The sequence below is a fragment of the Hippocampus comes genome, unplaced genomic scaffold, assembly GCF_001891065.2.
Source record: "Hippocampus comes isolate QL1 unplaced genomic scaffold, H_comes_QL1_v1.1 scaffold156, whole genome shotgun sequence".
In the NCBI taxonomy this organism is placed as follows: domain Eukaryota; kingdom Metazoa; phylum Chordata; class Actinopteri; order Syngnathiformes; family Syngnathidae; genus Hippocampus; species Hippocampus comes.
Window position 1 is genome coordinate 253,106 of NW_017805744.1, and position 23,730 is coordinate 276,835.

The 23,730-nt window shown below is 40.4% G+C and overlaps 1 protein-coding gene across 1 annotated transcript in view; it reads right to left on the reverse strand.

The window, feature by feature from the left end:
- trpc7b (transient receptor potential cation channel, subfamily C, member 7b) overlaps positions 1-23,730 on the reverse strand; it is a 45,766-nt gene that overhangs the window by 10,734 nt on the left and 11,302 nt on the right. The window contains exons 4-7 of the mRNA XM_019884432.1: positions 23,134-23,298; positions 20,854-21,070; positions 19,453-19,686; positions 16,080-16,344 (exon numbers count right to left, since the gene is read on the reverse strand). Of these exons, the coding sequence (XP_019739991.1) occupies positions 16,080-16,344; positions 19,453-19,686; positions 20,854-21,070; positions 23,134-23,298 (881 nt within the window). The remainder of the gene's footprint in view (positions 1-16,079; positions 16,345-19,452; positions 19,687-20,853; positions 21,071-23,133; positions 23,299-23,730) is intronic.

Genomic DNA, 23,730 nt, shown 5'->3' on the forward strand with positions numbered 1-23,730 from the left:
ATCAAGTGCTGTACAATCACTACAAGAGTTTTGAGACTTTTTGTTTTCAATGAAATGGTGTATACTTTAACATCGTCATGACTGTCTCACTGAGAAAAGCTCTCTCCTATCCACTTTTTTTTTTTTTTTATTCACACACTTTTCATCAATTGTGAATGACTTCAAGTGGCATTTATTAAATACTACAATATGTTACATTGATATAGCATATTCATGTCAGAATGATTAAGTCAGCCGGGACAGGCTCACGCTTCACTGTGTCCCAGAACAGGATAAGCGGCAGAAAGTGGTGCCACGAACATCACTCAGTCACAGCACTAATGTCCACAGTGGGAAGCTCGACAAATATCCATCCATCCATCCCTTTTCTAGATCACTTGTGAGCTGGTACCCAACCCAGCTGACATTAGTCGAGAGGCAGTGTACACCCTGGAGTGCCAACCTCAAGGCACGTATAAACAAACAAATCATATTTCAACTACAAATGCTCAGGCTCCATATTCAAAGTGCCTTTCAAAGCATCTTATTAAGAAAATGATTATGACAACTCTCATCGCTGATGGTGTCGCGGTACACTTGCCTGATTTGTGAGCAGGCAGCGTGGGATTGGTTCCCACTCAGTCACAATGTGGATGTGGGTGTGAATGATGGTTTGTTTCTATGTATGCCCTGTGACTGACTGGAGACCATTTCAGGGTGTGGTCTGCCTTCCGCCCAAAGTCAGCTGGAATAGGTTTCAGCACCCCCTGCGACCCCGTTCAGGATAAGCGGTGTTGAAAATGGATGGATGGATGATGACAACTTGTAATATAAAATGCATTCTTAGTGTTGACCTCTGTAGCAATGAAATGTCGTAATCTGGGAAGCCCCTACAAGTTTTTACTGCCTGTCCGCCACCTGTCCAAAAGGGCTTTGCGACCCACTTGTGGGTCCTGCCCCACCAGTTGAGAATCACTGATTTAGTCTTCTAGTAATGTCACATGCATGCTTTTGGAATGTGGAAGGAGAAAAGCCAAGCGAGCATGCCGGGAATATGCAAACTGCACACACAGGAGGTGGAATTCAAACTGGAGAGTCCTCGACAGTGAGCATGTCATCTCTGACCTCGCATCGATGATAGGTTAACTCAGTGCTTCTCAAATAGTGGGGCGAGAGGCTCCGTCAAGGGGGGAGGGTGCGTTTGACCTCGGGCAACATGCTTTTTTATTTTTTTATTTTTATTTATTTTTTTAACTGTCCTAGAATAAAGTGCAGTTGCACCTCCACTACATAAGGGGGCAGTGGCACTCTCATTGGCAAAGTGTGCGCAGGGAGCATTCGAAGGGAGGAAATATGACGAAGCGTATGTAGCGCTTGGCTTCACTGTGACAACGGTGGGAGACGAGGAAAGACTGGTGTGCTTACTGTGTCTTAAAATGTTGGCAGCGAACAGCATGAAGCCAAATAAATTAAGGTGTCACTTAAAGATATTACACCCCAATCACGCTGATATGCCGCTTGAGTTTTTTCAGCAGAAACGTGCCAAATATTGCCAACAGTCATCCCGCTTTGTGACTGCTACTTCAGTAAACTAAAATACAGGTCCCCGCTACACATTGAGCAGGAGCTGAGAGTTGCTGTGTCCTGCTTCAAACCTCGCTTCGAAAAGCTGTGCATTGCAAAACGTGCTCATTGTATCCATTAATCCAGACATTATTTTGATTTAAAAAAATCAGCACACATTATTTTATATATTTTTGTTTTGCAAGTTAGTTTTTTTTTTCATATTGTGCTCCTGAGTTAATGTTGGTGATCAGTTTGAATGCATTATTATTTATTGATTTTATGTAGTTTTATTTTTCAGTATCGTATGGTTTGACATGGTCAGTCAAAATCAAAAAATGTACAGTTTAATTAAGGATTTAATTTTATTTTTGAATTTCAGATGCACTTTAAATCTTTTCTGTGACAGTTAATAAAGCTATTCTTTGTTGTAAGTTGGCCCATATTTCTTTTTTTTTTATTCTCTTGTACGTTAATAAGGATACAGTGTTATGCAGAGGTCTACTTATAACAATTTTACAGACAAATGATACTATTTATAGTCGCGAGGTGGGGCGTGAGATGTTTTCTTCTTCCTAGGGGGGGCATGACAGAAAATAATTGAGAAGCACTGGGTTAACTGAAGACATGAAATTGCCCACAGATGTTTATGTTTGCCAAACTACATACTTGTATGTGTCATGCCAAAGAATCAGAGCCATTTGCTTTCCCAGGAAATCAAATGTATAAATGCATGATAAAATTAACTGCAAACTGATACTTTTTCACTCGGCAAAGTGTCAGGTATACTGATCCGATTGCAAAGTTAAGCTTAAACTATGTTCAACAGTGGAAACATATCAGTATTCCTGCTTCCTGATGTTGGATTTTATAAATGCAAAAATAATTTAAATGCTTTTGAAATATTATACATTACATATTTTTGTTACGTGGACTATAAAACTGATTTGAATCTGAAAATAGGTTTTGATTTAACTGGACCAAATCAAATGGTACATTTTAATTAGTACCATGTATAAATATGCACCAAGTCGTTTTTTTTATCAGAGATGCACAAGTATAAATCGACGTTGACGTTGCTGATGATTTGTTGTTTGTTTGAATTTAATTTACTTGACTCGTTTGGCATTTGGAGATCTTTTACACGTTGTTACATACTAATAGTTATGGCAAAAGCCACAGCCGTACAATGTCAAATTGAATCATAATCCCACTGAATTGTTCAACTCGAAAATGCACTCTTCTTGAATTCTATGGCACACCACGTTTTATTGGAGAAATTACACCTCTTCTGACTCTAATTAGATTATTTTTTTTGAACAAAAAAAAAAATGTTGAATTCATATTCTCATTTTTGTCATGTCCCTGTGTTTTCACTCAAAAAGTATTCAAAATTTGGAATATTCCAAAAATTACACACTCAACAGGGAGTTGCATCATGTCGATCCTCTGCAGGCAATGCAAAGGCCAAACGTTAGTTCTGAAGACAAAAAGTATAAAGGCATTAACACCTAAGATTCTTTGTCATGTTCATTCATCAACAAATTTCAGGTTCTGCCAAAACTGTACACAACAAGACTGAGATGTCTTTGAGTTTAAAAAATGGCATACACCTCATCTGTTCTCTGAAGATGACTGCATCTCATCATCTGCAGCATAAAATCCAACATAATGAAGTGACATAAGGTACTTCAGTCCCTGTCAACAACATCGGTACTTCTCACCTCATGTTTTATCTTTGGGCTGCGGTGATGCATTTTGTAAACCTCAGAAAGGCTTCCTCGCTATTCCTACCACACACACTCAACAGGCTGTCATGAAGACAGCTGGGCAAGGTGATTTTGCTGGACTTTTTCTTGAAAGCCTGTTATTTTGAGCCTTTCACGTTTGAAATAACGTTTCATCTCTTATCTGCACTCTCTCCTTACAATGCGCCATTCTCCCTCACTTTGAAATGTGACACGTTGAAACACAAAGGGTAATTGCCGAGTCTTGATGATGCGTTATGGCAATTACACTTTAAATAAAATTACTCTCCATCCCGTCGGTATTAAACACATTTCACATTTGGTGTTCCCATCACATAAACAGAAAGAATTGTGGCACGTAAGTAATGTTGATGAGCTAAGGCTGCGGGCTATATAATCATGTGTCTGAAAATTCAACAGTCTTAGGGACAAATGTACGGTGCATGGGTAATTATAGAAATATGCACCCACTGCAAACTGTTTGTTCAGCTGAACTGACTTTGTTAAAGTCGAGAAAGAAAGTCAAGGTCTCCAACATCGACCTCACTATGTGCACTTAAACTGATATACTACTATGACCGATTAAGATTTGAGAGTTGTCCCATGTACCACGGACCCAAGGCCGATTTACAGTCTTTGCCTGATTTGTCACTGTCATGAGAGTCAGTGTGAGTCATCTTTGGAACTGTTATTCTGAGAATATCCAACAATGTTTTATGGCACCCCCCACCCCACATTAACCCAATCTAAGAGGAGTCTTTTGCTGTAACTTGGTCCAATTTTTGTAGACAACCACATATCACTGGACACAAGGTTTCATTGGGCAAGTAAATGCATGTGTAATTTATGCATAGGATACTCAACACATAGGTGGAATTACCTTCTGAAAAATTTCTTAAATTCCAAATTGAAGAAGTCCAGTTCAGAACTCAAATGCTTTTACAGACAATTTAAATATCAAACACTCCATTTTTTTGGTGGTGGTGGCTGACTTCCAGATTATGTGTACTCCTCTGGAGTATCATTGTTTTGGTATTATTGCCAACTTTGCCACACCGTACTGAGCAGCTGTTGCGCACACACACACACACACACACACACACACACACACACACACACACACACACACACACACACACACACACTCACACACGCACACACACACACACACACACACACACACACACACACACACACACACACACACACACACACACACACGTCTTTTTCGCGGATATTGTACCACTTTTTCACAATAAATTAAATTTTGTTGTTCTGTGCTCATCACACAACGGTGCCTTGAGGTATAAATTTAATGCCTTTCGTGAAGACGCATGAACTGCAGTTTCAATCACTAGAATTGCAAATTATCGTTCACTCTTGTAAATGAATCAATGAATAAATCAAATAAATGGAAATGCCATTTATCTGTTCCAACCTCCCAACACTCACCCCAAAAGAAAAAAAACACCAAATCATATTGTAAGGTGTTTTTATAGTGCTGTCAAGAGATTAAAAAAAGGTCAGATTAATTAATTATGATCTGTAATTAATTGATCTAATAATCTAGATTTTAATCTCATCTAAAAATTGTTGGAAAAAAAACTATTTTCATTTTAAATTCATTACATTATTGAGGCAGAACAAAAGATTGACATCACAAAAAAAGTCACATTATAAAATATTTTTTGTTTTTTTAAACAGACTTGAACAGATGCAGTCCAGGCCATTTACTTTCTGCTGTATTTGAGACTAATCCCAAATCCTACCTGCAACCTTTAGTTTCGACCACAGGGGGAATATCACTGTTTTACTTTTGTAAATCTCCAAATAATTACAAAATAAAAATAAAAATAGAACATCAGGTCCATAAAAAGTGCTTATGTTAACATATCAAAAACAGTAAGAACATTTTTCTGAGCAATACAAGTACTGAACACTGAACTTGCTTCGGATAATAAAAAATAAATAAGAGACCCTTAAATCGCAGTGCTGTAAATTAGCACTTCAGAAATAACACTGTTCATCATGAGAAAATAAAGTGCTGAAATAAACATCAACCACTTCTGGTAGGCTATTGAGGACACAGCAGCTATGCTGGCTTCATTCCTCGTACGCGGGGTGCTCTCCTCGAGTTTAGTTTGGCGAAGAGCTTTGCTATGGCTCCCTCTATTGCTAATGCTTTCAGTGCTAATGTTAGCCGTGGCTGCACTCGCGCCTGGGCGCTTTGCATTGAAATTGGAGGCTAAACTTGAGCTGCTTCGATGGTAAGCAAACTCCTTCTTACAAATTAGGCACAACACTCTACCTTTATCAAGAGTGCCGTCAGGGCGTTTTTGGAATGTAAATTGTCCATTAATTGTGCCGAGAACTCTCACATGCTCCTCCATTTTCACCTCTCCTCTCCTCACGCTGCTTACTTAGCCCGCCGAACTCCAATGGAAGCCAATCAGCTTATGCTAAACAAGCCCAAACATAATGACAGCCAATCAATGTCCGCTTCAGGCTGTGACTGACAGTTGTTTCCCCACCCTCAACAACTCGAACACAGGAAGCCATTCATTCATTCATTTTCCGAACCGCTTTATCCTCACTAGGGTCGCGGATACAGTAAGCCAACACATAAAAGGGGATATTATAAAAAGGCAACCCACCTACAGAAACAATAAAGTTAGAGATTAAAATTTAGATTAACGATTAAAAAACAACGCGCTAAATATGACTGTAATTAATTAATCGCAATTAACGCGATAATTTGACACCTCCGGATTTTTTAATAAAGAAAGTAAGATGAACAAAATGTAAATAATTACATAATTTGTCTCTCAGTATGTTTTTTTGTCCCGACTGTACTATTCCCTCTATGTGTGGAACACAGATGAACGGCAAGCCAAACTCTGAGCGAGGCGATTTAATGAAGATAATGACCGAACGTGAAAAGCGGCTGCTTTCTGTAAGCACAAAAGGTAGGGTGGACAAGGATCGGAACATTCAAAACAACAACAACTTTTCAGCAAAAGCAAAATAAGACTCGGCTGAACGATTTTCTGTTTCTGCCCCTCCTCCCCAGTCAAACTCAGTGTCAAACGATTAACATGTCTCCAGCCAATGATCGATAGTGGAATTAGTAGACGAAACAACATGTTGGCGCACCAAATAGATTACATTACATCAAACACATACCGTAACCTGTGTGTGCCAAAACTGGGCACCAGCAACAACGTGCTTCCTTTTTCAATTATATAATTGGTTACATTCAAATGAATGGGACTGAGCTTCCCTTTCAATACGTGCCCAAATGTTCATCTTTATTCTCGCCAATGTCCTCTTTCTGGAGCAACCAGCATCTTCCTTGACTGTCACTCCACTTTTTTATGGGCAATTAAAATAATCTGCTATACGGCATAGCTTCAGAAGAGCCTCAGAACATGAGACAGGCTCACACAGTTCACATCGCACGGCGTCCTTATGCAAAATCGCCCAACGTGCGGGGGTGAGTGGCCACTGGGCCAGCTGTCATTATTTTGCCATGTTCGGGTGAGTGCTTGATTTGTAGATTTGGATTCATTGCACAGTGCGCCATACGGTAATTTGTAGGCTCAATGTCCTTTGTATCAGACCATAAAACTCTATGTCACTGACGGGCAGGATGCTATGCATCCACCCATCCATTTTCTGAACCGCTTTATCCTCACAAGGGTCGCGGGGTGTGCTGGAGCCTATCTGAGCTGTCTTCGGGCAGTAGGCGGGGGGACACTCAGAACCAGTTGCCAGCCATTCGCAGGGCACACAGAGACGAACAACCATCCGTGCTCACACTCACACCTCGGGACAATTTTGAGTGTTCAATCAATCTGCCATGCATGTTTTTGGAATGTGGGAGGAAACCGGAGTACCCGGAGAAAACCCACGCAGGCACGGGGAGAACATTCAAATTCCACACAGGAAGGCCGGAGCTGGAATTGAACCAGATACCTCTGCACTGTGAGGTCGATGCGCTAACTACTCGACACCGGGCCGCTCGGGCAGGATGCTAGTGGCTGGATTATTTGAACTAAGGCATTGAGTTGTTATGGTTACAAAAGTCTGTGTGTGTGTGTGTGTGTGTGTCTATGTGTGCGTGTACGCCACATTATACGGCCTGTTGGGAAATGCCACTCTTAATAATAGATAATAGCACGTCATCCATCTCTGTCGCCAGATGCCCACTTCCCCTGCTGTTTTACTGATGCTTGGACAATGCTGTCATGATAACACACACACACACACACACACACACACACACACACACACACACACACACACACACACAGACCATGTTGAACACACGCGGCAGAGAGCAGAGTGCTAATGTTCTATGCAGAGCCGTGCTTGTGTGTGAGTCACCTTCGCTCTACAGGAGCCGTTCCATAATCACAGACAGGGCCAAGTCAACCCGATCCCCCTCAAAGACATGTTTCTTGTGCTGCCTCATCTTTGCTGTCTATGCGCTGCCGCCATTGTCTTTCCTCTCTTTTCGCTCTTTTATTTGCTCGCTCTACCAAGGGCTTCTTCATTATAATCCCATTGCTATTGCTTTTATATCTGTCTTCCAATCAACCCTCATCCCCTTGTGCTTCCCGCCAGCTTTTTGCCATTACGCCACCCTTCATCTTTTCCTTTGAATTATACATCTTTCCTTTATCTCCCAACACACACAGCTCATACGCTCCTCCTCTTTTTATGACCGACAGGAACATTCGCACATAGCTCAGAGTTAATGTAAAAGTAGACTTTGCAAAGGGATTGTCTGTCACTGCTCTTTGGCCCTTTTCAAATAAGATCTTATATAGATATACAGTAATATTGAATGTGTCTTTCCTGATAGTGACTGACCATCTCTTCAGGCTGACAGAGAAATATAGATGAATCGTTAAATATTCATTTGAAATTAACTGCCTTTTTGTGGTGCCAAAATCCCTGCCGCCATGGTGATAGCAGAGGCGGCAGCCATGTATGTGTTGCTTTTAAGGAAATTAGGGAACCTGGTTTTGACATGTGTTTATATATTTGTATACGGCACAAGGTTTTTGTGTGGTTTTGTTTTGTAATTTCATAAGAGACGAAACAAATGTGTTGTTGTGGTTTTAGCTATTAGCATGTGAAATGATCCCTGTTGTTGATTCGATATGAAATGGGCAACATTCATACAGAGCCTTTCTACTCCCACGGGGGCACTTTTACAAGGTTGCCTGGTTAAAACAAATAGTGGAATTTACATGCTAATGCTAGAGGGATAAATAATATGCTGTTCACACAGATGCTAATGACAGAGCCTCCGGAGCAGCTTCACTATTTTGTTCACGACACCTGGTAAAGTTTGAGGAGGAACGAAGGCTTTTCCAATTATTAGGTGGCCACTCGACCACCTGAGCTGTAGCTGCTGCAAATTCATTTTCGAGTGACACGTGAACATAGTTTACAGTGATGTTTGTTTCAACTACATTACACGGCTTTCTCACTTCAATGATTGTCAAAGCAAAGATGGTTCAAGTGGGATTAAGATGATCTACACTAAATTGCTAATACCCGAAAGACACTTACTAAAGTAATTTGAAATGCACAAATGACAGCAATGGAAGTCAAATATTTGTACCCCTGTCAGGGTTCCTCAAGTAAGTAGATTCAAAGCTTTTTTAAGACCTTGTAATTCCATTTCAAATTAAATGTAAGATCAGCTTCCTAAAGTTCCCAAAATCCCATTGTCCAAAGTTGCCGTATCACGCATCTGCTCTTCAATGTCCTGATGAAAAGCCACATCCTTTTGTTGGTTCCGCGATGGTGATTGAAGAGATTTCAGCCATTTTATAATCACAAAATACTTCTTTGCAATTCTTAACATTTTCAAAGACTTTTGAAAGATTGATTGGAGACCTTTTAAAACTTTTGAAGGAACCCAGTTTGTGCATTTTATGCCCCGAAATATTCTTTAAAATTGTCTGGCAGTAAAAATGTTTTGTATTTATTTATTTTAACTAATGGAGACCAGTGACCGTGGAACAGTTGAACACAGTTCAGGGCCGTGCAGACGGCAGCCACCTGGGGTACATCAACTTCGAAAATGGTCAGTCCGCAATACAAAGCTGCAGCTATCGACAGTTTCAGCCTCCATTAGAAAGAAAAAATGCTGGTTGTAATGTCACTGAAAACGCCAGAGGATTTCTTAAAGGACCAGCTATGGACATGAAAAATGTTCAATATGATCATGAAAATACAATATACATTACCCTCAAATAAAATAAACTATTGCGGGCCATATAAAAAAATCGATTTTATGTAACTATTTCTTACACATAATGTAGTTAGCAAAACAGTGCCTGCGACATTCCAAAATTACATGTAGACAAAGAAAACACATTTTAAGAAACTTATCATTGTACCTATGTGTGCACTTTGGCCACTTTATAATAAGACTTGAGCATTTCATCATTCTGCGACATTTGCATGACAACTGAGCGATTCTGATGAGGACAGCAAAGGCACTTTTGAGTCACGAATTCAACAACGTACATGGTGGGTACTTCAGCAGAGGTGTCGAGGTTCTTCCATAGAATGGCACCACATTAAATTTAGAGCCTGTTTCGAATATGTTGGTTATTCAGCTACATGACAGTGGTTCTTGTGAGCGTGGTGAGGCATTTTAATAGAAAATTCATTAAAAATTCATAAGAAACCAGGATGTTTTCTGTTGCGTTTTCTCATCACGTTTTTTTAAAGGTCTATTTTGCTTAGCCACAACAGGGGCTCCTCTGTTCTCTTTTTTTTTTTTTGTTTTTTTTTTTTTTACTTCTAGACTCGTGGAAGCTGAGCGCGACTTCCCTCCGAGCTAATAAAATTTCCACTCTCGCTCCCCACTCTCGGCTATCATCTGAACCTCCGGTTCTCTCACCAGGATCACCATCACGCTCCAACTCTGCCAGCCTCACCGTCAAGCTAGACCTTCTGTCACGCTTCCTTTGTTTTATCTTCTTTATGGTGTCCCCCTCTGTTACTTGTCACATTGACTTTCACTTCTGGCCTTCACTCCATTCACTCCATACTACATTTCTTTTCGGGTCCTTTGCATCCCCTCTACCCTGTGCTTCTTTAACATTTGATTACATTTTGTTACAATTCTTTGTGTGTCCGTCGTGTTCAGTCCATCAAACACGGACAAATTAAACCAAGAGGCCACAACATACTCCAGTCACGATCATAAACAAAATCTAGGTTCTCATGTCCAACCAGTTATTATAGCAATCGCATGCGTGCAAAGTCTGCGTGCCAATGCTTCTGTTCTGTGTGCCGCACAGTCAGCTTGACCTTCTCTCATCTTCTGTCACTCTCCCTGCTCATTTTCCCCTCCTTTTGTTTTTGCATCTTGGCAGCTCTCCCACATTTTTTGCCTGAATAAACTGCAGAGCCCCAAACGCCCTTCGCTCTGCATCTGCATCCCTCTCTGTGGCTCTCTTTCCATCCTGTATTCCCTCCATCTCCTATTGTCCGCTTCCTCTTTCTTGCGCTGCAGACTTTATCCCCTTTTGTTTGTGGCATTGCAATCTCCCTCTGTTGCAATTGATTTATTTTCTTCCATTTTGTGTCTTTCTTTCTGGTGCTTTTTTTTTTTTTGGATCAATAATAATTTTGTCTTTGGCGCATCCAGAGATTTTTCTTTCTTCGACCCATTTTACTGGTCTGAGCAGTGCTGTTACAAACAATTGACTAAAACAGAGATTCATAAATTGGTACGTGGGCTTATGTGAAAATCCTTGAATTCAATGCTCAAACTGTGTGTAATGTTAAAGGTTTAATAATGTATCATGCAGCTTTTTTTCTTTTCAATTCAGTTCAGTTGTATTTAACTTTTAAACTGTGCATAATGTTACTGTGGTTTACAATCACATTCAATACCGTCAGGAATAAAACTTCGACCTTGTTTTTGACAAACACTCAATCCTCCTTTGTTATTGCATTTTCATTTGAGTCAATATGTTGGTACTGGTACAGCCATATCATTTTTGAGGTGGTACTTGGTGTAAAAAGTTTAACAACCGCTGGACTAGAACATGGAGACATGCAGGTCTATTGCCCTCGCCAGGACTGGCCAAATATGAATCCTGATAACTGTGTGTGTGTGTGTGTGTGTGTGTGTGTGTGTGTGTGTGTGTGTGTGTGTTCGTGTGTTCGCAAGTGTTTTATTTAAATTGTAGAGCCATAATTGTTTGAACACCTGTCAAATTATGCAGAACACAGGCATTATGCAGTGTGTATCTTTGTGTATTTGCACATATGGGGATACGCACACTGGCCACAACAATAGGTACACCACCCCAATCTCACGGAGGAGCGGGATAGCTACTGACCAGATATGTACTTCAAAAGGAGCATCTGATCCCGCTTGCCATACAATTCTAAAAACAAATGAAATCTCAGACAAACTATTATGTAAAGCTCACAAACAAATTCACCCACAGCTGATAATATATATTAAAGAGCCATTGTACGAACATTAAAACAATGAGATCATTGTAAATTTAATATGGCACTGGAGGAAAAAAAAAGGAAATGACACTGGAGGAAAAAAAAGAGGACTTTTCCTGATAGGAGGTAGGTATAATGTGATCTGACAAAAGCTGTATTCAAAATTCTGACTTACAATAATTATAGTCATTGTAACAGAATCAAGATCATGGTTATTTGGGATTTACAAAAGTTTAGTGATTTTTTTTCCTATAATCTGTTTGATCTAATTGGTACTTTTAATTTGGTACTTTTTTGTGTGTCATGTGGACCCATTGTGGAATGCTTTTAGTGTTTTTGGCCATGACATTAATTGGAGGAGAGAATTAGTGCTTGCTGTTTTTGCGCCTTCACGCAGAGAATCCTACAAATGAGAGCGCAGAAGGTCGGCGCACTAAACATTATTCACATTGAACACATTCAATGTTATAATTAATCCTTGTAACTTTAAAGGTGGATTTTTTTTTTAATGTTGATTTTCTATTGGATCTTATTAGATGAACATATGCGCATCAGTTTGTGACAGGTCACCTGCATGAGGTCACAAAAAAACAGTGTGAGTACATGTGCAAGTGCTTTAGCGAAAGTGAAAACGTGTATGTATGTGTGTGTGTGTGTGTGTGTGTGTGTGTGTGTGTGTGTGTGCTTAAGAAGATGCTACTAATGCTGCACTATTCCAAATCTAACCTAGACCATGCAGCCCTAGGTTTCCCAGCCCAAATGGCACCTCCTGGGGTATCATTAACACCTCCACCTGGCTTTCTCGTCATCTTCCTGCTCCAGAGCATCAAGCATATGTGCCTTGTTTGACGCCTTAAATCTCACACACACACCCTGATGAACACATGCTGTCAAGAAGAGAGGGAGTGGCTAGTATTTTTGTCAAAGCTACAACCTTAAGTAGCGGAGCAGCTGGGTCGAAAGAGGTTACAACATCTGTCCTACAGTCAGGAGATTTCAGTTCAAATTTTTGTTGGATCATCTCACCATTAAAACATACATTTTAGGCTTGATTGGTGCCTTGAGATATGAGTTTAATTGATGTAACTACGATCGTACCTCAAAACACTTGTGACCTTTGACTGCGAGGAGAAGTGCCTGCATGGGAAATGAAAATGGAAGAAAATATGGAGTCGGGCTATACACATCTTCACTCCTCTGGGAAGACTTTCTTTAAGATGCTGGAGAGTATCTGTGGGAATTTATGTCCATTCATCCAGAACAACATTTGTGAGATCAGATGTTGGACCTGCGTGAGGGCTTGATGCACAGTCTGTTCTAGGTTATCCCAAATGTGTTTGTGTTAGGGTCGGGCTCAAGTTTTGCCACACCAAACTCCTCTAAGCATGCCTTGATGTACCTTACAATGTGCACTGGGTCCGAGATTCATGCAGGACGAGAACATTATTACATTTTCCCCTTTTGTCCAATTAGAAATAATAAACAAATCGTAAATTGGCAAAATATGCATTATTGTTTTTTTTTAATAAGGCATGGCTACAACTCTTGCGTTGATTCTCATTCGATCGTGTAAGTGTACTATAAGTGTAGGTCAGCTCGGGGCATTCCTGAGAGAGCAACGCTGCAGGCTGACACCAAAAGCCAGACTGACCCCTGGTGGTAAAAGCAACAACCGCAAGATGTTTCCTGTTGGACTAATATTTCATTTGTTGCTCCATCTGCCTTTCACAGCAGACTGAAAGCAATTGAAAGTGAAGGTGAATCAGAATAATTTGCTGCTCATTGGGGGGGGTTAACATCGATTTTGCAACCCTACATTTGTAGTTAAAATACGGTTGCAACTACCAAATGTACTTGACTGGTATTTGACTGAGTGTTCTTTTTTTCCCCAAAGGTGAGACAGCCCCCCCCCCAAAAAAAAAACCCCAAACAATAAATAAATAAATAAATAAATCAGCACTGGAATACTTCCCACCCATCTGTCTCCCTTCCTTTAGGGTGAATCTCTCGATTACAGCCGGTGTCTGTCTGCTCATCTCATAGCCTGGATGTTTGGCTCTGTTTGAGCAGCCAAGCAGAACTTACCACCTCTAAGATGCCTGTGCAGCAGCTCAGCAGAGGAGCTGCTCTATATGCACAGCACAGGCATGGAAAATTGGAGCCCTTGCTCTGCAGGTCCAAATCTACACCTTTTATCTCTACAAGGATTTTGCTGAAAATGTTGAAAGATACCGCCATGAGCAGAAAACAAATGCTATCGAGTGCCACAAAGAAGACAGACGCTAATAGCTGACAGCAATTTGGAAAACTTTATCGCACAAAAAAAAGTGTCAAAATTACCCGTCTCATATTGAACTGATGCACATGTTCACTTTTCCTCATTTGTCCTCGGCAGTTGTGAAAGCCAAACAGAGTAATTTATGCAAATTGCAAACAGCCTTATCAGATTGAATCCAAATTGTGCCATTTCAAAAAGATACAATTTGAAAGAGTGGATCTTAAGACTAACGGCAAGCATTATTTCCATACCATTCAAAAAATCAAAAAATGCATCAAAGAAGTATGCATAAGGAATTATGGGCTGCCTGTTATTATTTTCTTTCTTAGTCAACTTTTTACTGTTGCCTTATTACTTTGAGAGACAGAAACACACACACACACACACACACACACACACACACACACACACACACACACACAGATAGAGAGGGAGAGAAACACACACACACACACCGTATATATATATATATATATATATATACATACACACATACATATACAATGTGTATATATGATCAGTCACTGCTTATTTTATTATTATTAATTGTGTATAGTATAGAACAGGTCAACGAAAACAGGACATTGTAAATACATGTATTAATTTACATAACATCAAACAGCCTACTTTTATCGATCTGAAGAAGCAAAACCAGTGGTGTGACAACACAGTAAACTTGTCACAGCATTCAACTAATCCTCACATTTTTAGGGAGATATGAAACATCAGCGCTAGAAGCCTGTTCATTTTGAAAGCCCTCCAAGCCCGAGTTAATACTCAGTTTCAACCAACAGTATAGCTATTTAGACTCTACCATCTCATTCTGCCCTTTTATAAGGTATAATTCCACACACTGCAGAATGCTTAGATGCTATACAGCATTATATATTACCTGTCCAACTTTTCTTTCACACTATAAAAGTGGATCTAAATTGACCAGTCCGAGCATTATAAAATGACACCTCAAGTTATGTGTGACCCAATTTATACGTGTTTTGAGATACAAGTTGTTGTTTGGACGATTTTATTTATTCATTTATTTTATCTTGCATTGTGAGTTACTTGCTATAGTGGCAGCGTGTCTGTGGGTATTTTACCACCCACTGGTGCCAAGGCATGCACACCAAAATGAGTTGCACAATGCCCATTGAATATGATGCACAAAAGGTTTAATTCAGGGGTCTCTAACTCAATTTATGTTGGGGTCGCTAGACATAGAGTCTGGGTCGCATAAAATATTTCACAAAAATGAATTCAAGTATTCAAAAGACAACAAAAGTAATCCAATTCTCAATCTTGATTAAGAACAGTTGAGAACATTATCGGTTCTTCAGAACGTGATCAAGAATGGTGACTCGATCCTCTCGCTCATCTACCTGCTACTTTGCATACTCCTGAGTATATCTGGTTGATTAATGACGTCTAATTTCCTGAGCACCGCAACTTTCTCTGTGACTCAATACATATCGGGGAGACCAAGTGCTCAACAAAAAAACAATCCGTCTTCTGTTTTTTATGAAATTGTTTGCTCGGGTCATCAACCTTTCTCTTCATGGCGGGTTCTGAAAAAGACATGACTGGTACTGGATATATATTTTTTCATAGATTTTCCTTTTCCTTCTCCACAAAACGGCCAGGGTAACGACATAGCAAAAAATGGCCACTCGACCATTTGACTTTGATGCAAAGTCAGAGGCCGCAAAGACCGTAACAGGCCCCCGTCTGCAAGTGTGAAACCCCAGGTTTAATTATTTACATTTATATTTTTCAAAACTGTGTAATTACTGTTTGCTTTTACAAAGTACAACACTGTAGTGTGCTATTTTTCCTATTAAGAAACACATTTGAAACAATCTTGTGTTTTGGGGCACTGGAACGGGTTAATGGCATTTCAATTCATTTAAATGGAGAACAATGATTTGAGATTGGAGTGTTTGAGTGATGAGATTGGTCACGGTCTAAATAGAGAGTGTGTCACAGCTGAATAAAGAAAAATAACAGGTGTAACTCACGTGGTGAAGGCTGGATTGTATTTGGCTCCCAGGTAGTAAGAGTACAGGTTGAACATGCCAATCATGAAGGCCACAAACACCATGATAAAGATGACCATGAACTTGAAGATGTCTTTGACTGTGCGTCCCAGCGAAATCTGCAGTGGGCCGAAGCTTTCGTTGGCTGGAAGGATGTAGGCGATGCGCGAGAAGCTCAGCACAACCGCGATGGCGTACAGACCCTCAGAGATGATCTGGGGGTCTGATGGGCGCCACTTGTTCCTCGCTGGAGAAGGAGGGCATAAAAGATAGAGTACGATGTTTGTTGAGGCTGTAAATGTTTTATTTCAATGAGATGGTGCAGGGCCATCAAATGCAAAGGGTTTGATTCTCCGCAACAAAACCATTTATGACAGTGTCAATTAGAACAGATGATTACGAATAACAGGCATAACTCCATTAATAGTGCAGGTGTTCCGAATACGGGGTTGTAATAACAGCAGTTGTATTTCTTGCATGTACAAAACAATCATTTTGTGTGATCTGTTTTCAAGTGAAGCAAGAAGCTGGATAAAGATGAAATGACCAGCGTTAACTGAGATGAAGCAGAGCGATAGGTGGAACTGACAAGCGATGGATGTTAGGTCTGTGGAGAACAAAGAGAGTCTGGGGGAGAATTAAGTGCAGACACACAAGCAAGAAAGAATACCGGGCATAAGATAAAAAGTAAATAAAGCAAAGAAAAACAACAGCAGGCGTGCGTTAGGAGGAAAGATGTAAAGTCTACTTGTGGGAATAGTTTTGGTGGCCCTGAAAAGACATATGGAGGGCAGTTAAAAGTGATGATCACTGACAATGAGGAAGGTAAATCATAAATCATCATGTGGTTCCTACGCGACACGTTAATGTGTTGTGACAGAGTCAGGCCACTAGATGACAGTATCTCTTCCAAGATGCAAACAGTGGAGTACCTTGCAGTGGATTTCTGTAGAAGCATACTGCGAGTTTTTTCTGAAAATAGAATCAGTTGATGTGTCCACGGGATGCAAACAAATTACAGAAGATTGTTTATTGCTGGTTGTTAGAAATATTTTCTAACCATTTCCTGATTTCAAGTTCAAATAAATCTAATTCCGCCCATTTTAAATTTGGAACTTTTTTTTTAATCTCATTTTCAGTCTAGATTTGACTTAATGAGCAAATAATTGTTTCCACTGTGACTGTTGCATCATAACAATGACTAAAATGCATTTCATGCGTGCTTGTATCCAGTTCTTGTGTAAAACTGTCCTATTGCACGTTAATATTTTGTACAGTATTACATTCTTCATATTAGTGATAGAATATCAGAGATTTGACTTGCAATTATGAGGAGTAGAGTTATCTATAGTCACTGTGCACTCTGCGTTTTGTTTTATTTGTGGGTGATGGAAAGCAGTTCTTTGTAAGAAGTTTTCCGTGGTATGAACTGGAAGACGAGTCAGGATTGAGGGAAAGATGAAGCAGCAATGTACAGAGACATGCTGAATGAAAACCTGCTCCAGAGTGATCGGGACCTCAGACTGGGGTGGGCAAAGGTTCCATCAAGGAAAACGACCCAAAGCACACAACCAAGACAACCATGGCGCAACTTCAGTGTAACTCTGCAAATGTCCTTGAATCCGATCAAACATCTCTGGAGAGATCTGAAAATGGTTGCGCACCAATGCTCCCCATCCAAACTCATGGAGCTTGAGAGGTGCTGCAAAGGGGAAGAGGGCAAAACTGCCCACAGATTCGTGTGCCAAACTTGTGGCATCACATTCACAAAGACTTGAGACTGTAATTACTGCCAAAATTGCATCAGCAGTGTTGAGCAAAGGCTGTGAATATTTACGGACATGGGATCACTTAGTTTTTAAAAATTTTAATACAGCAGTAAAAAAAAAAAAAAAAAAAATCGTCATGAGGTGGTCTATGTAAAATTTTGAGGGAAAAAAAAGAATAATTTATTCCATTGTGGGGCTGTGACGTGACAAACTGTGGAAAAAGTGAAACGCTGAGAATACTTTCCGGATGTATGGTATACTGTAGATGTTTACACTTGTTTTTATAAAGGCATTTTTGACTCAATGTTCGTTCTCAAAAGAGAAAAAACATGATGATGGTTGGAGGAAACAACAATTGAAAATGATGATGATTGCTATTTTATATATATCGGAATCAGTGGTGGTCAAAGGTGAATGAGAATGCTCTTTTGAGACGTCAGCGAGACTGCCGTGTCAGAAGTGTGCATGAGGGCCTAAACACATACGTATAAGCACAAGCTTTTGAATGTGCATAACCAACTGTTAAATGTTTCAGTAGTTTTTGCAGAAGTTGCTGTTCTCTAACGAGGAGCTAAATGGCAAGATTTACAAGAAAATTCCTTGATGTCTCCAACATGCTCTGTGGCCCATGCAAAATGACGACGCCTGTGCCTGGTGGTGTGGTAAGATACCCTTGCAGGTCATCTCGCATGCAGACCACGCTGATGTAAACGGTTTCCAATGGTCTGACCTGACAATTGGGTGCCTCGCATTCTGAGCGTGAGCAGGATGGGAATGGGGGGCTGTTTTCAGTGGGAGCGGGACGGGACAGGATTTTTTATTTTTTTTTTAACAATGGCCCAGGACCGGGACGGGAGTTTTTTTCTGTGGGATTGTGATGGCACAGGAGTGAAAATGCACTCCCGTGTCACCCTTTAATCTAGTGGAAGAACATTTGATTGTTCTCCCCGTTACGATATGTGGTTGGCATAAATATATTAACGGAAACATCCATCCATCCATCCATTTTCCAATCCGCTTTATCCTCACAAGGGTCGCGGGGGGTGCTGGAGCCTATCCCAGCCGTCTTCGGGCAGTAGGCGGGGAACACCCTGAACCGGTTGCCAGAACGGAAACATTTTTCATAGAAAATATATTTGTAGTTCAGTTTGTATTTCGTCCAAGTAACTTTACCAAAGCTCAGCATCAACAAAAGCACAATTCACATTCTTCAGATACTTTAGGGAGCGATAAAGCTTTCACTGTCGCGACTTCAGGTTGTTCAAAGGCTTCGAGCAGAGGATTATGATGCTCATCAACCTGAAGACGGTATGGAGATAGATTTATCAGTATCTAAAGCATCCACTGAATTGATCTTATGTTAATGCTGAGCTGCAGTGCAGATTCTCCAGCTTAGGTGGCTTTGCGCAAACGGGTTGCATGTTAACATCAAATATGAATGTGAAAATCTCCATGTCTGTAAATATTTGGTCAACAAGTTACATATAAGCAGCAAAAGAAACTCCCTTGGAGTGTTCGAAACCTTTTGTTGAATATGTGAAGTGATTTCCCCTTGAAAAGCAATTACCGAACAGTAAACAGCTCACCGAATGTAAAGTAGGCCACCTCGTCAGGCAGCGAGGCATTGCTGAGGTCTTCATCTGGCACATGCATGTCCACGTACTGCTGGGCTTTGGACGCCTTGAGGAACGCCATGAATCGTGCCGTGAAAGATGCCACAAAGATGGAGAGCATGCCAAAGTCCAGAACGTTCCACAGGTGCATGATGTACTCTCTGGGCCCATCGCTCCAGATCTCCTTGCACTCGGACCAAATCATACCTGTTGATGGCATGCACACAGAAGCTTCTTCCCATTAGATATACACAAACATTCTCAATCGCACATACCTAAAAATAAACAAATGTTAAAATTTAAGCTCATTATTCTTAGATAACTCCCCAGATTTTATCACTTGAGAGTCATGCGTGGGCGCACTAAAAATAAAGTTTGTCGCCTTTGGACCCAAAGCGATAAGGAAATTGCCGATTTGCAGTAAAACTATTAGTGTAGTCTTTGAAAGCAAGCTGCTGGAACCATAACTACCCTATTCTATCCAAACCAACGACCATTTATTGCACTCACACACACGCACAAAGAAAGCAATGTCATACGAGAACAGTACTCCAAACTAACATGTTAAACACCAGAGCCATCGTTTGAATTCTAATACGCAAATATGTCTGCGTATACTGTATATAAAATGACAAATAAACAGGTTGTGAAACAGTCTGATAGAAATTGCATTTATTTATCGATCGTCTTCATGTTTTCTTACGTTGTTCAATACCAATTCTTCATTCACGAGGTCCCATCAGTTCTCATTATACTGCATTGTAACACTTGATATGCTGAGGTTGTATTTCCATCCTGCTTTTAGCCAGGACTCTGCTTCTGCCCGTTTTCTTTTGAACTTTTGGAAATAAAACTCGACTGGTGCATTCATCGTGTAATTCTGCATGATATCAAAATTGGGAAGGCGCTATGCTGGCTTATCATCATGGTGCAGAAAACTTTATAATATAGATTCAATTTGAATGTAAAAAGGCTGAGCGGTTTCTCGTGCTGCATCATCATGGACCACTAATACCAATTCATAGCTGATTGAAAATGCAAATCTTTTTTTTTTAATTACCTCGAACATGATTTAATGGGTGTGGATTTGCTTGTGGGCATACAGTATTTCTGTCTACAGTTTTTGATATAGTGTGACAACCTAGATGTCTTCACGGTGCGAAGTAAGTAAGTTTTCTCACAACTCAGACATAACTGACATCAATAGGGAAGAAGAATTACGTCTTCGTTAAAACAACCTTTCAAAATGTAGAAGTAAACATCTCATCAGCCTCAATGAGGGCTCTTGTCTTGCCTTGTCCGATTTCCAGAATACACAGTATATGGTAAATGAACATGCAATGATGGCAACTTCTTAAACCTGTTACAACTCACCCAACACCCATTTCATGATCAACATCTCTGTCCAGGAAAATTGTGTGGTCTTGACTCTGAACACCTGCCGCGGGTGGTCCGTAATGGTCTCATTGGGCAGGTTCTTGACGCCCTCGAAGCGGTCCGAAGCGTTGACAACCAGTAGACCCAGGAAGATGGTGAAGGAGACTGCATGAGCCACAAATTTCATGAATGGACTTCGCAGGATTTGACCCAGCTGGAAGAGGAAAGGTTAAAATTTAAGGACAGTCATTGTACAGTACCCCCCGCCAAAAAAAAACAAGCAAACAACAACAACAACAACAACAACAAAAACTAAACTGCATCCTCTGTTGTTCCAACACAACTCCACTAAACCCTTTAATAGTACCTCTCAAGTTCCAGAATGGGAATTCCAGTTAAATGTCTTAAAAGTCAGAATTCTGACTTTAAAGTGAGCATTCTAAGAATTAAGTCAGATTTCTGAGATAAATGTGAGAATCCTGCCAACATTTTTCTTTCTTCACTGGCCCTAATCCTTTTCCGTAAAGGGCAGATATAATTGTTGATCAAAAACAATACATTTTCAAACTGCAATGAATATTTAGGAAAATGAACAAAAACAGCATTTGTTTATTTGGAACTCAGCGCAGACGGAGACCATCGAGGGTGCTGCATATAAGCAGTTATAAAAAGACCAAATTGTGCCAATTGAATAAAAATATGCCACACACATATGTGCACACAGTTTTAGCACCAGTCTTCAAACCTGCTGTTTTCAATATTATCTTCCCACAGGAGACCGCTACTGTCTGCAGGCACTGCAGCACATAAGGTCCCACCATGGTTCCAATACCATGCACATACACCCACGCACGCACACACTTAAAGTTCCAAAGGGTGATGCCCAATTCTGCGAAAACCTCCTGGAAAAATATACTCCTGTCACCAGGACATGCTCCTACTTCAGCTACTGTGATGATAAGGTTGATTCATTTCACCTCACTGCTTAAATGAGATGCTTGTTCCAGATTGGGATGACAACTGTGTGAGACCTGCAACCCCCTATCCGCGTTTTCTTTTTTTGGATGGCAAAAAAGCTAATCTGTCTTCCAGCAAAAACGCATTAAGTGAGCATATTTCAACTAAATTGAAGGTGCTCTTTGTGAAATGAGAGGCTTGTCCGCCAGGGATGTACGTACAGAGATTCTGAAATCTGCTTGCGCTCTTTTTATGCAACCAATCCAAACTTGATACACCATATGTGCAGAGGAGTGTCCACTGACAATTGTGCTACAAGAGCTCCAGTAACAAATGCACTCAAATTCTTTCAAATCTTGTTTATAAAAAAAGACAAAATTAATTTTAATTGATGAGCTATAAAGACCAGGAATGTGAAAGCCTCCTAATCCCATAGTCCCTTAAAAACATTTTTTTTTTAAATACAAATGTATAAAGGATACATGGCTGTATTTCGTGCTGTCAGTGATACCCAGCCACACCAGTAACTAGAACTTGATTAAGATTGTACTCTGTGGAGATTGATTCATGGATTTTCTCTCATGGCGCCCTTGGTTTGTATCTCCCAGGAGACAAGTGTTTAAAGTACAAACAAGTTCCGAAAAAGAACAGCGATTCATGGAAGGAACACAACACAACAGCTCTACACACCATTAAAAAGCTGACATTAGGAAAAGCGGCAGAGCAAGTCCAGAAGATGGTTCCAATATTTACCATGTTTGTAATGCTTCGGCACGAGATGAGGATTCCCGAAACTTTTTCAACTCAATATTTACAGCTAAGACTTTCAACAAGCTCACCTTCGCAAATAAGTTGGCTGTGGATTTTGATCCAAAGCTAATGTTGTACATGCTCTCTCAGCATTACTCCTCTGTAAGCATATCCGCTTTTTTTCTTTTTTTAATCAGTCATGCATTTGAAGCACTTGAGGATTCCTTGACAGGCTTTATCAAATCCTACTCTGCACAAGTACACACATGCAGGGACAGTTCTAAAACCTTAAGTACAATGTAGAAGATTCAAAGATAGGGATCTGGAGATTTGCATACCGGCTCACTCATCATCCGTATACTGTATGTCATATTACTGCATGTCACTTTCGATTCTAATCAAGCTAATACAGGCAAGAAGAGCAAGTAATACATGACCAGAGGAATAGACGAAACAACAAATCACTTCACATGCTGTACTGTTCACTAGTTTGACTGTATTTCCAACATTGTGATGAAGTTTTGGGAAACAATAGTGCAGGACAAATTTGCGATGCGTGAGTGTTCATACCTTGCTACATGGCATGATCCAGTAGGCAACAGCCAAGAATGGCAGGCCAATGGTGACCCCCAGCACGGTCCAGCATTTAACCCCAATGGACTGCTGCCTGAGACCAGGAAGGTTCTCATACCAAATGGTCAAAAGTTGCTGTTGACAGTTCGGATGGGCGACAAACTGGTGAGAGAGGGTGAGACAGGCAAAAATAAGTTTACCACATTAATAAGGAAATGGGAGAAAGAGAAGAGGAAAATATGGTAGCCTATAATATTCTTAATTTCTCGGGGTCCTTTACTAAATTGTATGTAAGTACCACATGTATGTGGTGTATCAGTCTTGACTTTGAAAAAAAGTTTGGGAAGATGATGTAACGCAGGCATTTCTTTGCCTTAACTATTTGTTTGCCTCGTCATTTTCACAGAGCCTGAGTTAGCACTAATTCAGATCTGCCGATATGCCAAGAAACACAGACATACATTCCACTGACCATTCAGCAGATTGATTCATACGTATTGAACCAAAACAATTCCCATCCCTGAATCCAGCAATATGCATCGCACACAGTCATGCACCACCTGGTTTCCATGGCGATCAGCCTCCTCCCTCTCT